The sequence below is a fragment of the Monodelphis domestica genome, chromosome 2 (genome assembly GCF_027887165.1).
Source record: "Monodelphis domestica isolate mMonDom1 chromosome 2, mMonDom1.pri, whole genome shotgun sequence".
NCBI classification, from domain to species: Eukaryota; Metazoa; Chordata; class Mammalia; order Didelphimorphia; family Didelphidae; genus Monodelphis; species Monodelphis domestica.
The window spans coordinates 422,966,845-422,985,834 of record NC_077228.1 but is presented as its reverse complement, the minus strand read 5'-3'; the positions used below and the strand labels follow the sequence as shown (position 1 = coordinate 422,985,834).

General features: G+C 34.5%; 1 protein-coding gene across 15 annotated transcripts in view; it reads right to left on the bottom strand.

Annotated features, from left to right (window-relative positions):
- Positions 1 to 18,990, bottom strand: part of UTRN (utrophin) — a 651,323-nt gene that overhangs the window by 201,925 nt on the left and 430,408 nt on the right. For 13 of the 15 annotated variants that reach the window (XM_007484681.3, XM_056818903.1, XM_007484684.3 and 10 more), the window contains one exon: positions 350 to 522. In XM_007484681.3, the coding sequence (XP_007484743.2) occupies positions 350 to 522 (173 nt within the window). Of the gene's footprint in view, positions 1 to 349; positions 523 to 7,754; positions 8,755 to 18,990 lie in introns of those variants that run through there. The other 2 variants (XM_007484689.3, XM_007484688.3) reach the window with 2 other exon arrangements.

The window sequence follows — 18,990 nt, the reverse complement described above, 5'->3', positions numbered from 1 at the left end:
CCTGAGTTCTTAAATGTTGTCGATGAAGAACACACTATGAAAAGTCCTGCAAAGGAAAAAAAGGCAGAGAGTACAGCCTAGATAATAGACTATGTCTCTTGTCTAAGTTCAAGATGCTCATTATCAGAAGGTTAGCCACAAATTGAGGATGTTGGCCATAGTACCTTATGAAATGCATTTACCAAAGCTTTGCAGTATTTAACATATGGTAGTAGACAATCAATTTTGAGAAAATCACAGATCTTATTGGGGAAGATAAGAAAGAGAAGTAATAGTAGTAAGAAAAATAATGCCATATTAAAAAAGAAATTTTGCTCTAAAATAATATCTTAATATTTCTTTTACTAACCTGATGCTAGCAGACTTTGCTTTCAAATCATTCCACCTTTGGTTCATATCATCTAGTCGATGTTGGAGGAGGGCTGCTTCATCTGAGTTTCCCAAAGCTTTCACCATTTTCTGTCTGTTTCCATCAATACTCTTAAAGATGTCATTGTGGGCATCAATTTCAGCCTGTATGTCCTATGAAAATGAGTAGAGAAAAATGCAAATGTTAGATACTAATGTTAATGTTACCTATAACCAATAAGCACAGTTAATATAGTTTTATCTTATTTCCAGAACTAACTTTTTCGCTTATCAAAGTATTTCCCTTTATGCCATATTAAATTAAAAAACTGATGTAATTTTTTTTTTTTACATTTCTCTCTTGGAAAATTATAGACTTCAATGCTCATCAGTTTAAGCAGAACTTCAAATTTTTAAAAAATCTATCTGAATTTTACTTGTCTAAGGTCATCTCAAAGACAGTTTTCAGGTTCTATGTAAAGTGAGGATTTTGTTGTTGTTGTTTTATTGTTGCACACTTTGTAAGAAGTAATTTTAACAACTGTCACCAAATCACTTAGCTTTGATTTATTACTGAAGTCAAACCACTAATTCTTGCCAGAAAGAAACATCTACTCATTCTCTCCTTTACACAAATATTTTTAAAAATCTGTTAAAGTCTTATAAATGGATACTGTCAAATAGCATAATTATATATTGTTATTAAAATTTTTAAAAGCAAGCAAAAAGTTCACTATCTAATATGTAAAAAGACCTAAGAGCAAGAAAACAATTCATTTATCTCATTTCTACATTAAAAGAACAACAATATAATTACTTCCAAAGATAGGTAGACACAATCTTTTCATTCTAAAAGAAATATGGCAAGCAGACTAGAAATTTAGTATTTTCAACTGAAAGCTGAGTCCTTTTAACATTAGGCATCTTATAGAGAACAAGATGCAGGATCATTGATTTCAAATTGAAAGAATCTTAAAAGCCAATTAGTTCACATTATTCACTTTATAGATGAAAAAAAATACGCTTAAGAGGAATTCAATGGTTTACCAAGATGCCATAGGTAGTTTCAAAGCCAGGATTAGAACTCACAACCAGTGAATCCAAATCCCATGCTCTTTCCACTAAGAGAGATTATTAGAATGGTTCAAAGAAGATCATTATATAACTTTCTTTTTTTGAGTATTTGTCTAAAATGAACCTCAAGAACCACTAAATCATAATAACAACAAAGCCAATCTCACATTTTTCCTTAGAAGTAGAGCACTTAAAGAAGATACTGAATATTGCTATTTTTACTTAGGAGAGATGTCATCCACTGACACAATGATATATCAAAAAACAAAGAAGGAAATCATAAAGAACACTATATCTTCTCTGGAGACTAAAAATAATATGCCATCAATATGACACTGATTGCCAAATCAAAATAAAAAACTGGCTAAAGAGTGAGATTTCTCCTTAATTTACACATATATACCTATGATGAGAAAATGTATTTAATCAAAGCAATAGTCTAGAGATTTGCTAAATGGACAATGATAATATAATCAATTGCTCACACTGAATGACTGAATAGCATGGAATTTAGTTCTAGTAAAGATTTTGGACTGACCATAATTCTATGGCATGATCATAAAGCACCTTCATAAATGATTGGTGATGTTAATGACAGAACAAATTTTTTGACTTCTTAAGACAGAAAGGATTATTTCCACTAGCTTTATCATTTCAATGGAAACCCTGAATACATAATCAGATAATCAAAAACTCAATCAGTAGTCTTATTTTCAAACAAAAGGAAAACATCTAAATTTTAAAAACTGTTTTAAAATATACTACTTTAACTTTTTAGATTTAGCTTAGAGAAAGAAAATTTGTACATAAGAACTTTGTATATGATGCAATCATATTTTATAATGCATAGTGATCAAAACGTGAATTTAAAATGTAGCAATGAAGGCTAACTTCTTTTAAAGAAAGAATCAGTTTATGACAAACTAAGTAATGTGGGAACTGTTTGACAATTCCTATTTAGATATAAGAATTTAGAATTAAAAAAAAAAACTTGGAAGGACTCAATACAAAGATCTGGCCTGGAATTAATTCATTCTCTTCCTCTTTATTTACATTTTGTTTATTTTTGTCTGGTATATTTTCCCAACCTTCTATGTCATCATTGATGTTTTCTTCTGATGAGGTCCTGACCTTTTTCCTTAGAGTGAAGAAGTGATGACTGCTTAGAAACAACTTCCTTGCTCTATCCCAGAGTTCAGGCCAAACAAACAAAATTAGCTATTAGAGGATAATAAGTTTGCCATTCCTTTGCAAAAAGCAGACAGGAATTCACAGATCATGGTAACTCAGGGAATCACTCATTCATTACACATTCCCCAAAGTCCTTTAGTTTTTAACGTAGGAAGAAATGACTTTTAGAATAGTTAAATGTTACCCATATGAAAAAGAAAATAAATTTACATAGTTGAATATGAGCCATAATATGGTTTTACAAAGTAAATATGGTTATGGGACAGTTCTCGGTGCTGATTTTGGGTGTATAAGATTATTTGGTCAACCCTAATAATGAAAATAAAATTTAAAAAATCTGTTTACTTCTTTCTATCATGACTATATAGGTTTAAATGTCATGACATATAATTATGGCCAGTAATTCTTGGTAGATAGTAGCAACCACTACCACTTGGCCCACAAAAGCATAAAACCAAACCTCTTTTTTGTTGTCATTCTATTGTTTCAGGGTGTATAACTCTTCATGACCCCATTTGACATCTTCTTGGAAAATATTCTAGAATAGTTTGCTATTTCCTTCTTCAACCCATGTTTTACATTACGAAAGCAAGATAAAAAAAAAAAGTTTTGACTTGTCCAAGGCCACATGGCTAGTAATTGTCTGAGACCAGATTTGAACTTATGAAGATGAGTCTTCCTAATTCCAAACTCAATGTTCTATCTACTTTGTCACCTAGTTGCCCCAAACCTCTATAATAAAAAAGGGATTCTTTTCCCTTTTCCTATTAATCTAACTAATGTTCATTTCTACCCCAATACAATAACTAAAACATTAAACAAAGTTAAAGTACCCCAATTCTACCTACCAATTAATTAATTTAGAATTGCATATTTTGATTATGAAAAATCTTGAATCCCATAAGAATCAGCAAAAAAATAATACAGGTCAAATCATATTATAAAAATGACCAAACAAAAGTCTTGCTGTAGCAAAAATAAAAGTAAAATGAATTGCCAAACTCTAAAAAAGTAGCCCAGTTATTTGGAATATCAATTCTATAAAATCCAGTATAACAAAAATTACAATGTAAGTAATAATAATAATAATAGGATAATCACTGAATTTTACATAGTACTCTAAATTTTATGAATATTATTATCTTTGCAAAAATCCTAAGAGGTAGATAGTATTGTTTTTCCTATAGTAATACAGATGAGGAAAGCAAGACAGACCAGTTAAATAACATGTTCAGTGTCAAACAGCTACCAAATGTCTATAGGTGACTTTGAATTTGAATTTGAAATTGAATCCCATTCTTTCTGACTCCTACTTCAGAACCATGTCCACTACAAAAACAAACACCTTAGTAGACTGTAAGTAAATGTGACTTTATTTTTGGAGCAGGGGAAACTTTCTCCTTATCTTATACCACCTAGAAATCCAGTAGGACTATCACTGCTTAGAAATTTCAATCTACTCTGTTTTCCCCACCTAGGTCATTTTGCTCCACCTTAAGGCAGTCTTATGGTCCTCTACTTCTGGGTGTTCATCTCTTCAGTGCCAGCTTTAGGGTGGATACATTAGCTTTAGTCCTACTACAATTCAAACTTCAAGACTTCAGGGAAAACCCCAGTCTCAGCCATTCAAGTAGAAGGAAATACAGGTTAGTTCCACCATGCCTGGACAGTAGGTATTATTCTTATGGAACTTCTTTTCATTTATATTTCCTAACTCCATTAGGTTTCAAATGAGGTATCAAAACTACTAAATACAGGCTTAAGACATTCAATGCCAATAAAATTTAAACCAGTACTGCTAAGGGAAACAGTTGGCTTCTTTTATAAACTACTCATTTTAGCTGCAAAGGAGCCCACTTCATTGATGAAAAGAGCATACACTGGATTTTTCCTCTTAAAATACTATGTATAAATGAATCATATACCAAGATAGCTTCAATTGATTTTTAAAAAGTGGGGAGGGGGTGGGTCTTAAGATTGTTCAATAAGTCAAGTCGTTGCTTTTTCACAAAATAAATCTGCACTCTATATTTTCCTTATCTATAAGGCTGGGATCTTGCTATTGTCACTTTAGAGGATTTCGAAAAGATTCCCCAAGAGAATATTGCTACTTAGGCACAGAAACCCTTGAAGAGAATGACAATTACCATAAATCAACTAGTGGTAGAACTGTAGATATTAAAATAAGACATTAAGTTTCTCAAAAATGTCATTCAGATGGAACTGCCTATTATTATACTCACTATGATTACTATGTAAATGGATCAAAGACATACACAAACCCAAGTGGCTCAAGTGTGACAGTACATTAATTACCATTAAAGTCCTCAGATCCTTTCTTTCTAAAGAATTTTCAAGGGGAATTTAATTACTTTGACTCAGAGTGGGCAATAAAATTGACTTATCAGCAGGATTCAGAAGAGATGCTTTGGGGTAAAATTCTGCCATGAGTCAAATCCCATTTAACATTAAAAAAAAATGCTAGCAATGGCCAAAGGAATTGGAAAATGGCCTGGAATACTGGGCTATATCCATACATCTTATGCTATCTTCTCTTTAATAGCTAACATTTCTATTAGTTTGCAAAGCCCTTTCCATACATCATCTCATTTGAATCTCATGATGTCCATGTGATGTCAGTACTTTTATTAGTTAGATTTTAAAGTTGAAAAAAAAATGAGGCAAAATGAAGTGAGATGAGAGACATCACCATGGTTCATATCGCTGGAAATGCATCTGAAGCCACAATTGAACTCATAGCTTCCCTATTCCAAGTCCATACACTATCTACTACACTTTTTATTTAAACTTTTTTTGTGGAATATGATTTAATTAAAACTAACAAACATTTACTAAATGCTTTATAGTATGCAGAGCTCAGTGTAGGGGGTGATAAAGCACAGACTTCTGAAAAGTAAGTGTGAAAATTAAAATGGCTAAGAGTTATCTTTCTAGCAGCTCAGATCACTGAACCTGAAAAAAAAAAAAGACAACACAGACTAACCCACTTGAGTGTAATGTGATTCTATTTTTGCATATGCAAAGGCTGTCATTCAGCTTCTGGGGTTACCATCTGGCTTCTGCATTATAACCATAGCCTCAGTCTTTTCTTCCAAATGGCATTAGTGTTTCCGGAGTTAAAGCTGGGGGAGGTGCCTGAATTTGTGAGGTGGGAAAGGGGGATATTCATAAAGCAGAAACCCTTTCCATAACACCAGTTTCCCTGGCAATGAATCAATAAAGCACAAGATAGGCAGCATTTAAAAAATGGATGATTTTTTAACGAGTTGGTTTGGGGGTAACCAACCATAACTGCTATTCGCAAATGAAAGTCAGCAAAGGTGGTTCTAATATTCACCTACATTCCACAAAGGAGCCCAACACAAGACACAAAAAGTTATAGGCAAACTTCAGGCTGGGAATTGAAGCAGTATTTACTTTATTTCTAAAAAGAATTTTTTTTAAAAATACTTTGAAGAGGAAGATGCTAGTGAATTTTCTTTTATGATTGTATTTAATAAAGGAAAAAAAAAAAGATGAAAAGTATGCAAACAAGGATCCTGTGAATTCCAAAGAAAACATGAACTTATATCAGTTCTAAACTGTAGATCTATGACCTGAAGTCCAAGACAGTGAGAGGAATGAATGAAGCTTACAAAGCTCTGGTATCTGACCTAGGATCTCAAGACTAATAGCTGCAATTATAGTACAAAAGTCCAGCTATTGCCCACCATTATTGACTCTCTGGGGGACTGAGTATTATGAATTATTCATGAAAACACAGGCAAGAACACCTATTAAGGCAGAAAAAAGACACACAGACAAGCTAACAGACCCCTCTGTTGTCATAGTTTGTCACCTGCTGTTACCAGCTGCCAAGAAGAAAGCATTTCCACCTCCCACCCCACCTCACTCCCCCTCTCCTCCTAAATGGCAAGGATGTTGTACATGACCCATCTTTCACTCGATGGAATTTTGGTGCAACAATGTGTTAAAAAAAAGGTCAAACACCATGGACCATTTCAAACCCAATCCTTTCTACTGTACAATATTTAGAGAGAAAAGTATGTGGGAGGTCTTTCCTGGCCACATGTACCAATTCCACAATGATATTCTATTCTATTAATGAGAGGTGCAACTAGTTTGGTAAAGTTTTCTGATTTTTTGAGTGAGGAATGTTTACATCTTTTTCCTTTAGCAATTGTAACTAGTGAGAAGTCCATTACTTTTTTATAAGACTGTATATTCTTTTGTACATATAGGTTCCTGTAATAAGGAACACGGACTCCCATGTCCAAACCAGTGAATACATTTTATAAAATAACAGATAAAGCAACTAATTTATATATAGGATTAAATAGGAATTAGCACACATTATTTCTGGAGTCCCAAAGGTGAGAGAAGATTAGTAGTTGGCCCCTGCCCTCCCTAAAATGAAGATGTCTAGAGATGCTAAGCATTTTCTCCAGCACTATGAGAATTAGGTTGGTGTTTGGCAAACTCTAAGTCCTGCCTCAGTCCAGAGGAGTGCCAAGAGCCTTCCTGTGGGAAAAAAAAAGAACTAAATGCAAAATTAATAAACCAAATTTAAAAGCCCAGCAGCCTATGCAAGCACTCTTAAGTCAAAAGCAAAGACACTCAGACAAAAATTGAAATGGGTTTGAAGCATTTTTACATAATGACAGTGAAGTCAAGCATCTTACCTCTCTGAAATATCACCAGAAGGGTTCCTGAGAAGGGCACCTCTGACTGAATTTTTTAAGAAGTGAAAGGCAGGGGGAATGGTAGACAGTGCCCCCACCTGATGAAGTCATCCTACAGCTTGAAATATCACAGCTTTTTGTCAACTTAACTTTCAGATAAATTAGCAACAAGATTTACGGGGTGGGAATCTTGAAAGTGACAGTGAGAACAAAAAGTCCTCATCCCAGGAGGGCAGCGTATTTTCTATTTATCTTTAAAGATCAAATAAAAGAGTAGGATGGGGGGAAGGGGTAATCAATTTTTTTTTTACAAATTATTGCAAGAATAACAATTAGGTCATTAGAAATGAACACAACCTGATAAGTCCAATCAGAAAAAGGAGGGAAAACGAGAAAGAAGGGAGAAGAGTGCATTTACAAAGTCTGCTTTCTCCATACCTTTTCAAATTTTGTCAGCAACTCCCGCAAGCCGAAGTTCAGGCCAATCATCGTCCAGTATCCCTTGAAGCCTACATCTTTCTGGTAAGTGTCCAGCAGCCAGCAGCCTAAAACTTCTCAGAAGTGTGTGCTTTCAGGCTATACTTCTAAACCCTTTGTAAAATTCTGAACAAGCCTCTCCCTTGGGCTAGAGTCCCTCAGTCGCAGCATGGACTGAGACATTTTAGTGACCCTGCTATGTGCCCCTGTTTTCATGGACTAGAGGAGTTCACAATGGGTAGACCCCGTTCTAAGATTCCTGTTAAATACATTCCTCCAGTCTGGCATATTCCACCCCCCCTTTTTTTCTCTAGGAAGCCCAGGATTCCCTTCTGCTCACCTCACTAATGACCTGCAGGCCCCAACTGTTTCTCCTGGGCCCCAAGCTTAAAAGTTTGGTCTCAATTACACACAGAAAAAGAAGTTATATCCTGGAAACTTTCAAGAGAAGGGGGTTGGGGGTGTGGAACACATATTACAAACTTCCTCCATTCAGACAATTTTTCCACCCAACTTAAAAAAAAGAAAGAGTGAAAGAAAGAAAGAAAAAGAAAAAAGAAGGGGTGGGGTATAAAGGAGAAAAAAAAGAAACCACCCTGCAAGTCACTGGGTAAGGAGCCAGTTTGGAAAGAGTATTACTTGTTGAGTTTAGAACAGCAGCAGCAGCAGCGTGTACTCATCTGAAGAAACACCAAAACGCTGGACAAGAGGCCACCCCTTCTCACTCACACTCTCCTCCCAGACACCAGAGAACAGCCCAGGTTGCTATGGTAACCTCCAAGCTAGTTTCAGTCCATTTCCTGGGCCTGCCTAGCCTAGGGGATGCTGCTGGGGAACAGAACTATGGCCCATTAAAAGTTGCTTCATGGGTTCCGAGCAAGCTCCAGCCCCAGTCCACTATCCCTGGGTCACCTCGGCCAAGTGGGAGGGTGGAAGAGGCCCCTCTGCCTTCTGCAGTTCCCTTTGCTGATCTGACAGCAGTGTGGTAATCTACTTCTCTTTCCAGGAGTTGTTTATTATTTTAATCAGCATCCTCCCTTCCACCAGCCCTAACACTGCTCTGAAGTTAAGCATACTCCCACTTCCTGGAGGCCTCTCCTGGCTGTACATTTTAGTATCTCTAAAAAAGAAATGAGAAATTCTTATTCTAAACCTAAATGGTTTTGAGACTAACACAACAAATAATCTATTTCCCCCATCTCTAAAATAAGACCAAACAATAAAAAAAAAGTGTGAAAGTGAGCTGAGTCTGGAGAGGAAGGGCTCATTTGAAAGCAAGATTTTTTTTCCCCACTAATTTTATTATTTTAAAATAATTGAACTACATAGTAGTAATAAATATAGAAGCATCCCCCTTCATCTCATTACTATGGGTGCAATTAAGTTGTCATTTGGAAATTTTCCTCATTTATACTAGGAAATGAAATGCAACATTTTTGTTTTCCACCATGCTTTTTCTGAGCTGTCTCTTATTTAAATTATAAGCATCCTTCTTCACCTTTTTGGGGGAAAACATTTCCCTAAAATTCTAAAATATCACTTATTTCCTAATTTCAAATTATTATTATTACTATTATTATAATTGCTCACATCATTCAACTGAGGCATTGTATGAATTTTATTTTGCATTAATTTGACAGAAATGGCATGAAGGAGTTTGGACTTCTTCACTAGCAGCATACAGAATTTCATCAAAAATTTATGAGGCTTTTAAGGTGACAAAGTAACAGGAACTGAATGAGTTTAACCTTAATGTAAACCCTAACTAAATTCAAATTTAGTTTCCTGGTAGAGTATAAAAATCTGAATTTATGAAAGATATTTCCCAGGAAATAAAATATTCAACTCTTTTTGAACATTAAAATTACAGTACATTCTGCTTTTATTAAAAAGTAATTACTTTAACAATGCAATATAATTACAATTTTACAAGGAAGTAAAATACACTTAGTCACTGTATGAGATTGAGTAATAGGCAATACAAATGATCATTTCTAGGACCAGTAAACAGGGTGTTGTGTTATTTTTTTTCCCCTGGGCTTCTCTCTTTCAAGATATTCAGTGTGTAAATGCTTAAAATGCTAAAGTGATAATATGACACTCACACAAACTTCTATTACTTTTTAAGATAATTTCTTTAAATGCTAAAATGCTCTGATGACAGGAGTTTAAAGATATAGTTTCTAATTTTGATTCCTCTTCAGAGCAGGAGATATTAGCATGGTATTATGATAATTGTTTGACTACTCAGAAATTTATATTAAAATGGTTTCAGTTCAGATCTAAGAGGGCATTTCCAAGTATCACAAAATCTACCAACGGTGAGTGGGTTCATGAATAAAATGGGTTCATAAGAAATAAACGTTTTTGTGACTTTCTATTATGTACCTCATTCTATAAAGGCTCACAGACTGATCTTTGAACAACAGTAAATAAACATCTCCTTCAAATATACACACATAAAGAGGGTTAGGAAGAAGAGATATCCATATGGGCAAACTTCCAGATACCTACCACCCACAGTGCTTGGATTAAAGTTTGATCAATGACATGTGTTTACCTGCAATGCCCTACACAGCTATCAAAGGCCTGAATTAAGTGAAATGTTGTTAAACAAAGAAGATTAAGGAATTTTAATCTGTCTGCTCTGAAAGAACTTCGAAGGACTCTGGAGAATGGATGATGACAATGTATAAGCAAATGGCTGTGTCTAAAAAACTCTCCCTGACCTCATTAAAGATCACCTTCACCAAGACAGCTGGGAGCATGGGCACCGACCCCATAAATATATCAATGTGGTTTTAAACCCCACTCCTGGTACAAAGACAAGATGGGCAGTGTGTTGTGGTAAAGAAAACACCAGATATGGAATTAGAATATGGGTTTACATCGTGGCTCTGCCACTATCTACTTGAGTGATCTTGTTCAGTCATTTCAATCATTTCGACTTGTGCCAGGAACCTATACTAGGGGCTCATCAAAATGAGGTTATTTCTGCCTTCAAGGAGTTTAGATTGTGTAATACTTCAATTCTCTAGGTCTTATTTGGCCTATGGGCCAAATGATGGGTCTGGACAAGATCAAAGAGTTTGTAAACTAGGAAAGGAAAATTATTATTTTCTGTATGATTGGATTCCTTTGTTATCTTGTGTATTTTCTGTTATTCATTTTAAAACATAATTCTGAAAAAGGAGTCAATGGGTAATGACAAAAAATGGATGAGAAGAGATCTTGGCTGAAATGATCTCTTAAACCTTGTCAAATTCAGCTCTATGATTGTCTGATTAAATTGACCTCTAAAAATAAGGGATAAAACTCACAGAGTGACTAGACATCATGATATCTAACAATTTAAATCATATTATCATGTATTTTTTAGAATAAAGTATTAGAAGTATACAAAACCACCCAGAAGATTGTGGTAAAAACAATCATTTGTGGTCCTTAATAATAGCATGCCAATTCACTTAAATATCACTTAATAAGGATAGAGCAGGAAAATGCATTACTGACTCTATATAATTTTAAAGCATTTTCTTCACATGACTAGATTATTTATTCATTAAAATTACAGCTATTCACTGTATTCTTATAAAGAAACATTTTATTTGTTTTTTCAAAGAAAAGCATGTTGTGAAAAGTAATGACACCTTAAGTGTGAGACAAATGGTGGATTCTGCACTAAATTTTATAGGATTTAAAACAAAAATATGGAATTCTCTATTATTTCTATAAGTAAGAGCCCTTAGAAATTTAAAATTCCAATTCCCCAAAGATTTTTTTAAAAACACAACAGAAATTGATTTTAAGAGTTAAACATCAACAAAAACATTAAAGAACTAAATGCTAGAATTGAAGCAGTTGACATCCTGCCACTTTAAATTTTCATGCAAATATCTCTTTGCTAATCTTCCAGGGTTGAATCAAACTGAAAATTATCCTTACTAGGAAAGATCCTGGTTTTAATAATTTTCTCAAAAACAAAAACCACTACTGATGAAATCACAACACAGTAGCTCAAATTCTAATGCATTCAATACATTACTATTGTGTGCATTTCATCTCATTGTAAGAATTACATGTTAACATAAGAAAAGGAATCAGAACTTAACATTTCCTACTAGATTTAGAGAGTGAATAGATATTGTAATATGTATGTTCTAAATAAAACATTGTCCAATACATTAAACATGACAAAATGGGACACCGGAATGCCCAATGGAAATGACAGAACTGAACCATTCACAACCCAAGAAGAAGTCAATTTATCATGCTTAAAAGAATACATCTACCATGAACAACTCTAGGTCAGACAACTACAAAGAAGCTCATGAAAATAAACCAGTGGGATCAATAAAGCCCAGATTACTTAATAAAAACCATATTCTATAGTCACAAGGAATCTAAAAGGCTAGAGCTTTTTGGTAAAACTTTTAAATTTCAACTAAATTCAGAACTGTGTAGAGTTTTTAAAAATAATTTTCACACAACTTAGAGCACATTCCCTAACGTAATTAAACAAATCCTTCTATATAAAAGAATGATTTCTCATTCATTCAATATTGACAAATAACATTAATACCTAGTATTTATAGTGAGTTTTAAGGTTTGCAAAGCATTTTAAAAATATTATCTCATTTATCCTCACAATAACCCTGAGTGCTAGTTAAATCAAAGTGAGTACATCCTGTGCAGTGATTCAGTTTTTTTTTTTCATTTTTTTGCTTCAAACAATTAATAAAACCAACCCACATAGCCTGGCTCATAAAACATCTATATGATTGGTGGGTAGGGGAAAGTTCAAGTAAAAAACTTTGAAACCAAAAAGTCAGATTCTGTACATGGGCTAATAAGTTCCTATTTATATGGTTTAAAACAAAGAACAAAACATTTTTGGGGGCGCAAGGGGGGTTTGGGAAACAGATTCTATGGAGGTTCTAAAGGAAAGCATATGGAGAGGTCAATAGGTTGTTACAGCAAATCGGTACATCATGGTTTCACTCAGGATGTATAGCTCCAGGCATGGGTAGGAAAATTCACTTGTTGCAAAGTCACTAATTTTGTGAGTCAAAACTGTCCTGCCCCTTACTAAGAAAGGAAATATATACACAATCTCATTACCTTCTGACACAAGACTTTGCATTCAAAAATAGAATAGCTCCAAGTAGGTCCTAATCATTATATGAAATTATAATTAATTGTCTATTAACTATAACATCATAGTTCCATTAAGAGGCCCTTTCCCCCACTCACTGCATTACAGCTTTCCAGCCAATGTCAGCCAGCAGCCAACCCTGTCAGATGGTAGTTGTTTAAAGTAATATACAACCCCAAAGGAGGAAAAAAAAAACTACAACAAAAATACAGGGCTTTTGCCTCCTGGTGGGGAATATGGAAGTGGGGAGAATGTCCTTTTATTGTAGGAAATCTAGGGCAATGTTTGAAAAAATAACAAATTTTAATTCTGATACCTTTAATAATAACATTTAAAATATATTTGATGATGGCAGTGGAAATGTTGGGAAAGAAATCATGATTTATAAGAAGCAGCTTCAGAATTTTTTTTTTTACTATGTCTGTTTTAAAAGTTTTCCATAGAAGAGTGCCAAAATTTTTCAGTAAACTGGAAGAGAGAAAAAAGGAGGTGGGGAAGGGGGAGAAGAGAGAATGAAAAAGAAAGAATATGAGAAAGTCAAGGAAAGAAAAAGCTCACAGAACTTCCCATGCCCCAACCCCCTCCCATTAGCTAGCTAATATGCTTTTCAATTGGCCAACCAGGTGCAAAGGTCAGAACTAATCAACCCTCAAAATATTTAAGGATTCAGAGAGTCCTTTATTAGGTGACTGGAGATAATGCCAAGACAATTTAAGGTTTCAAAACTATATGCTTCTGTAAAAATATGCATCATCAGATAAGAGTGAAAAAAAAAACAACTCAAGGATCCAATGTGTCAGAATTCCAGATGTCTACTCAAGGCCCAACTAATTGGACAATACAACAAAACCACACAACACTCTTGTAAAGATATTTTTGATTTTAAAAAATTGTGTTTTGTATTGCCAAGTCATAAAAATAATATTATATTGAAGTATTAGATTCATCATTAGTAATAAAAAATCAGGTTCAATCAAAACCTAGAATTCTTTTATACAGAAGAATAAAAAAAAAGTTTCCATGAGGGAATTGGTTCGTAAATCACATTTTAAAAGGCAGAATGGAGATGAAGGACATGCATTCACCCAGCATATTGTAATAGATCACATAGGGACCTGAGACACAGGACCTGGTACAAATACTGAGCCTCTGACACTATTTGGATGGCCATAAACAAGTCACTATGTCTCAATTTCCTTATCTACAAAACGAAGTTACAATATTTTATTGTGGTCAATGAAATAATGCCTATGATTATTTCCAAATTTTGAACTGGCTACAAATATCAAAGATATATATATATATTTGAATCCTTGCTCTAATATTGACCAACTGTGGACAGGTCACATTTCCTATCTAAATCTCAATTTTGTCACTTGAACAATGAGGAAAACAATGCTTGCTCTGCCCTACCCTCACAGAATTGAAAGCAAAGTGTTTTTGGTAAATCCTAAAGGATTATATAACTGTGAGTTGCTGTTATTGGACTTCAGTGCATTTGAGGCAAAATTTGAACTGTTATTTGGTAAATATTGACTAAAATCAGAATAGGAATCTGAGAGCTGTGTCACTAGGTCAATCTAGGGGAAGTTCAAGTTAACACAATGAAATCGGCTAAAATCCTCCACAGAGCACCAAGAAGCCTGAACTCTCTGACCTGAATACTCTCAATTTATTTGCACTCCTCAGGCTCTACATGGCCTTCCTGGAACATTCCACTGGCTGTATAAATCTTATTTTATACAGAAAAGGCAGTCGATGTCAGGCAGAGTTAATTCATCAACATTCAAGGTAGCTAGGTAAACTTTAGAAGTAGCAAAACTATTTATATTTCATACCTACTATCCCACTAATTTGTTTTATAGTGCCATAATATGTGTTATGTAGATATGTAGATAATGTGTTATGTAGATATGTAGATAATATGTGTTATGTAGATAACTATGCAGATATAGATGTTTTTGCTCCTCCAAAGCACCTAACTAAAGTACCATTAACTGGGACCATAGGAACTGGTATTTGTAATATACTATATAAAAGACAATTATTACAAAATACCACCAACATCCATCTGAAAAAAATGTAGACTCTCAGTAATAGGACAGCTAGCCATCTGGATAACTAGGAACATTTTTTTTTCCCTGAAGCCCAAATCTCACAGAAAAAAAAAGAGAGAGAGAGAACGGTTAAAAAACATTAATTTACCCAAGTTATGCCAAATTATGTTACTAAATAAAAGAGTTAAATGTAACATATTTCATCTCCTTTGTTTTACAGATGAGGAAATTAACCTAGAGGAGGCTACATGAGATTTACCCAAATAAACCAATACTTTGAGAGAACAAAAATGTGAACCCAGATTTCCTGATTCTCTAAGTCAATGACTAATCATTTTTAATTTAGAAAGTAAGCCAAAGGACAATGATTTATAGCCTAATGAGAGAAAAAAATTATTTTGAAAGATCAAGGTTGAATTATAAATGAAAGAAACAGATTTATTAAAATCTATATGAAAGTTCTTTATACAACTAAATATCCTTGAAAGGGATCACCCTGGAATACTTTCCCACTTTTTCTAATCATGCATTGCTCAAACCATTTTGAGAAATCCTCTGCAAAAACTCTTCAATTTATAAACCACCAGAGAAACTAAGTTTCATTACTTTATTTATAGTCAAATCTCAGTTTTTCACAGAAAAAGGTTAACTCTTTATTCACCAAATGTAACATCAAAATAGGCCTGAAATAACAGCAAAAAAGTAAATTTCCTTGAACTAACCAAGATTAATCATGACTTGGAGATACTCAAAATTATGTTCTAGAAACTTGAAACAATTGCAAAAAAAAAAGGATTATAAAATACTTTTAGGGCAAATAGGTTGCACAGTGGTGAGAGCTCAGACTCTGTAGTCAGAGAGATATCTTCCTGATTTCAAATCTAGCCCCAAACATTTACTAGCTGTGGGACTCTGGGCAAGTCAGTTAACCGTATTGCCTCAGTTTCTCATCTGTCAAAAAAGCTGGAGAAAAAAATGGCAAACCACTTCAATATCTTTTCCCAAATAATCCCAAAAGGGATCAGACAGAGTCAGACACTACAAGTGCCTAAACAAAACAAAAACAGCAGGAGCAGAGCTGCAGTAAGTACAAAAATCAGGGGGCCCTCCTGAAAGATAATTCTAATTTAGATGTATAATATCAGATGTGGTTACTAAAATATCTTTATTGCCTTTACATATGCTTGGCTCAGGTACACCTCTGAAAAAATCCAGTCACTGTGACCTTCAGACCAGTAGCTTTCTGGTTTTGAAAGACCTTGTATCCCCAGTATCTAGCACAGTGTTTAGTGCTTAATTTGATACTCCTTGGATTGAACTGAAGCCCCTTAAAACGAAATTAGATTAAACAGAAGGGTGATAAAGTAACATCAAGAAATTACACCTCTTATGGATTCCAGGGATGCCAAAGAACAGAGAAAGGGGGCATTTGTAAGAGAGATAGCAGCATTTTTTGTGAAAGCAAATAAAAATGAAACAAAATAGATGGCAGACTCTAAATATCTATATGATGATCTGAGGCAAGTCACAACCTCCATAAATTCTCAGCTTCCTCATTTAAAGAAGGGACTTGGGCTACACAGGCCATCCAAGCTTTAGAACAACCATCCTGTCATCCTAAAATAGGCTCTGCTAAATTAATTTTTAAGTGACAACATACAGACTACATCTGCATTAGAAAGCCAGTTCCCCTTATTAACAGCTGTTTGTTTTGGCTAAAAACTTTTAGAATTAATTCTTCTCATCAAAATTAACATCCATCTCAGGTTTTCCTGACCAAATTAGAAAGTGCCAAAATGATCACAGCCATTACAAATGTCCCTAGTATGCTTTCCTTAAAAAGCCTCAAACATAAGCAAATAACTTTCACCTGAGTTAAGATATAATTCCTACACTTCAAGGAAATATTATTCATATATATTTATATATATTTATGTAAGTTTTAGGCAGCAAATAAAACAGAAGAATGATTTGGAGTCTGCTAATTTGGGCAGATTCCTATTTATATATTTTGGAAAATTATAATGTTTTAGCTGATTTGCATGACTTACTTTCCCCAGAACATTGTAAAGGCTTAATAAATGTTTATTAATTGATAGCTTCATTGATTGTCTTAATTAGTTTTAGAGAATTGCCTAGGGCACTTAGAGATTATGTGACTTACCCAGGATCATGAAACCAGTCTGTGTTAGAAGCAGGGATCTGAACCCAGCTAACTAGGCTGGCTCTCTACTATGCATATGGAAAGCCCCATCCTTACTGATATCTAATTTTAATTAAGGAGATATACTTCTCTTGTTTGTCTCTTTGTCTTCATTCATTCACAAGAAGACCAAAGATATTACCTTGAGTGCATTGGATTTAAGTGAGGCAGTTACCCAAAGTCATAAGCCTCACTCTCTCTTCCATGGTTACCAAAGTCCAGTGGCAAGTAAAATATGAAGGTGACTGGCAATGGTCCAGAATGGTGTCACTTATGTCTAAACAAGCTCCAAGTAACCACATAGCCTACACAGCTGCCTCCATGGCCACTGAAATAAACAGTTTCCAATTTACCCATTTCAGAGAGAAGTTTTCAAATACTTGGGGTAAACATCCCCCAACTCTGCAATAGGTTAAGATCTGTTGGTTCCCCTCCAGCTGGCTTAGCTCTTCCACTGAGATGGATTTGGTGGGGTTTAATCACTGCACATGCACATTTGCTTCTTGAAGCCATGGGTAGGAGTTGAGTGATAGGTGGACACCAATGGTGGATCAACAGCCCGGAAAAGAACTCAGTCAGCTTTTTCATGAGCCGGTTTTACTGGGATATACCCCCATGCCACAATTAAGATAAATAGCAGAGCACTCATATTGTACATATACTTAATCATCTATGGTAATATCTCAGTTTGGCTCTTGTATTTAGAATTCTATGAAATACTTCACAGATGTTCCAGATCCATGAAATTAATTTTAAAAAATTCTGATGGAATGGAAACAACGGTATACTATCTAACTCTTTCCTAACTGGTTTGAAAAGTTCATAAAAGTGATTAAAGAGGGTTTCCTGAAAGTAAAAGAATGATTAAAAGCTTTCCTGGTTTAATGAAGGTTTAATGAAATAGTAGAGGAGAGAGGTAATAGGATTCTGCCACTGACTATGAATTTAGTAGGCATCCTCTTCCTCACTCTACCCCAAACTACTTATTCACATCTCCATCGCTTTTAGCAAAAAAACATCTGCTAAAAGAGTAAGAGATGAGGGACAAGAGGCTTCCTTCAATTGGAGTTAGGAAAAACTAGGTTTAAGTTGTGGCTCTGATAGGTCTTGGCTGTATGATCATGGGCAAAACAGCTGATCCCTCAATGCCCCCAGGCAACTCTTTAAGACAATATAAATTAAAGAAGAGTTAATTACATGCATTGACTGAAAGAGTTCCCACTTCTGAAATTCAATATTTCTCTTACAGAGGATCTCCCTGCCACCCCATGTTATTTTCTACTTCACTATCTTTGTAGAAGTCACATAGAATAATTAAATACATGGACTCTATATCACTCAAAACAGCATGATGTGAAGGAGCATATCTTGAAATGGATGTCAGAAAATCTATTATGGCTCTATCATTACCCACCTAATTTACTCTGTGCCTCAGTTTGCATGAATTTCAAATACTTGGAGAGCTTACATAAGATATTGTCCGTGAGTATGTTATTCTACAGAAATAAAACAGTTATATTTATTTATTCCTTTGAATTAATCAATAATCAGCATGTGTTTATAAAGAACTATGTGCCAGTCACTGTGCTGAAGTGCTAGGAATAAACAGAAATGCCAAAAAGGTTGTGGCCCTCAAGAAGCTTATATTAAAATGGTCAGAGTAAGCCAAAGACCAAGTATTTTACATAGGAAACTAGAAAATAGCAATTTAAATCCTGCATCAGATGCATGAGCTATGTGGCCCTAGGGAAGTCACTTAACCTCAAAATCTGCTACCCTATG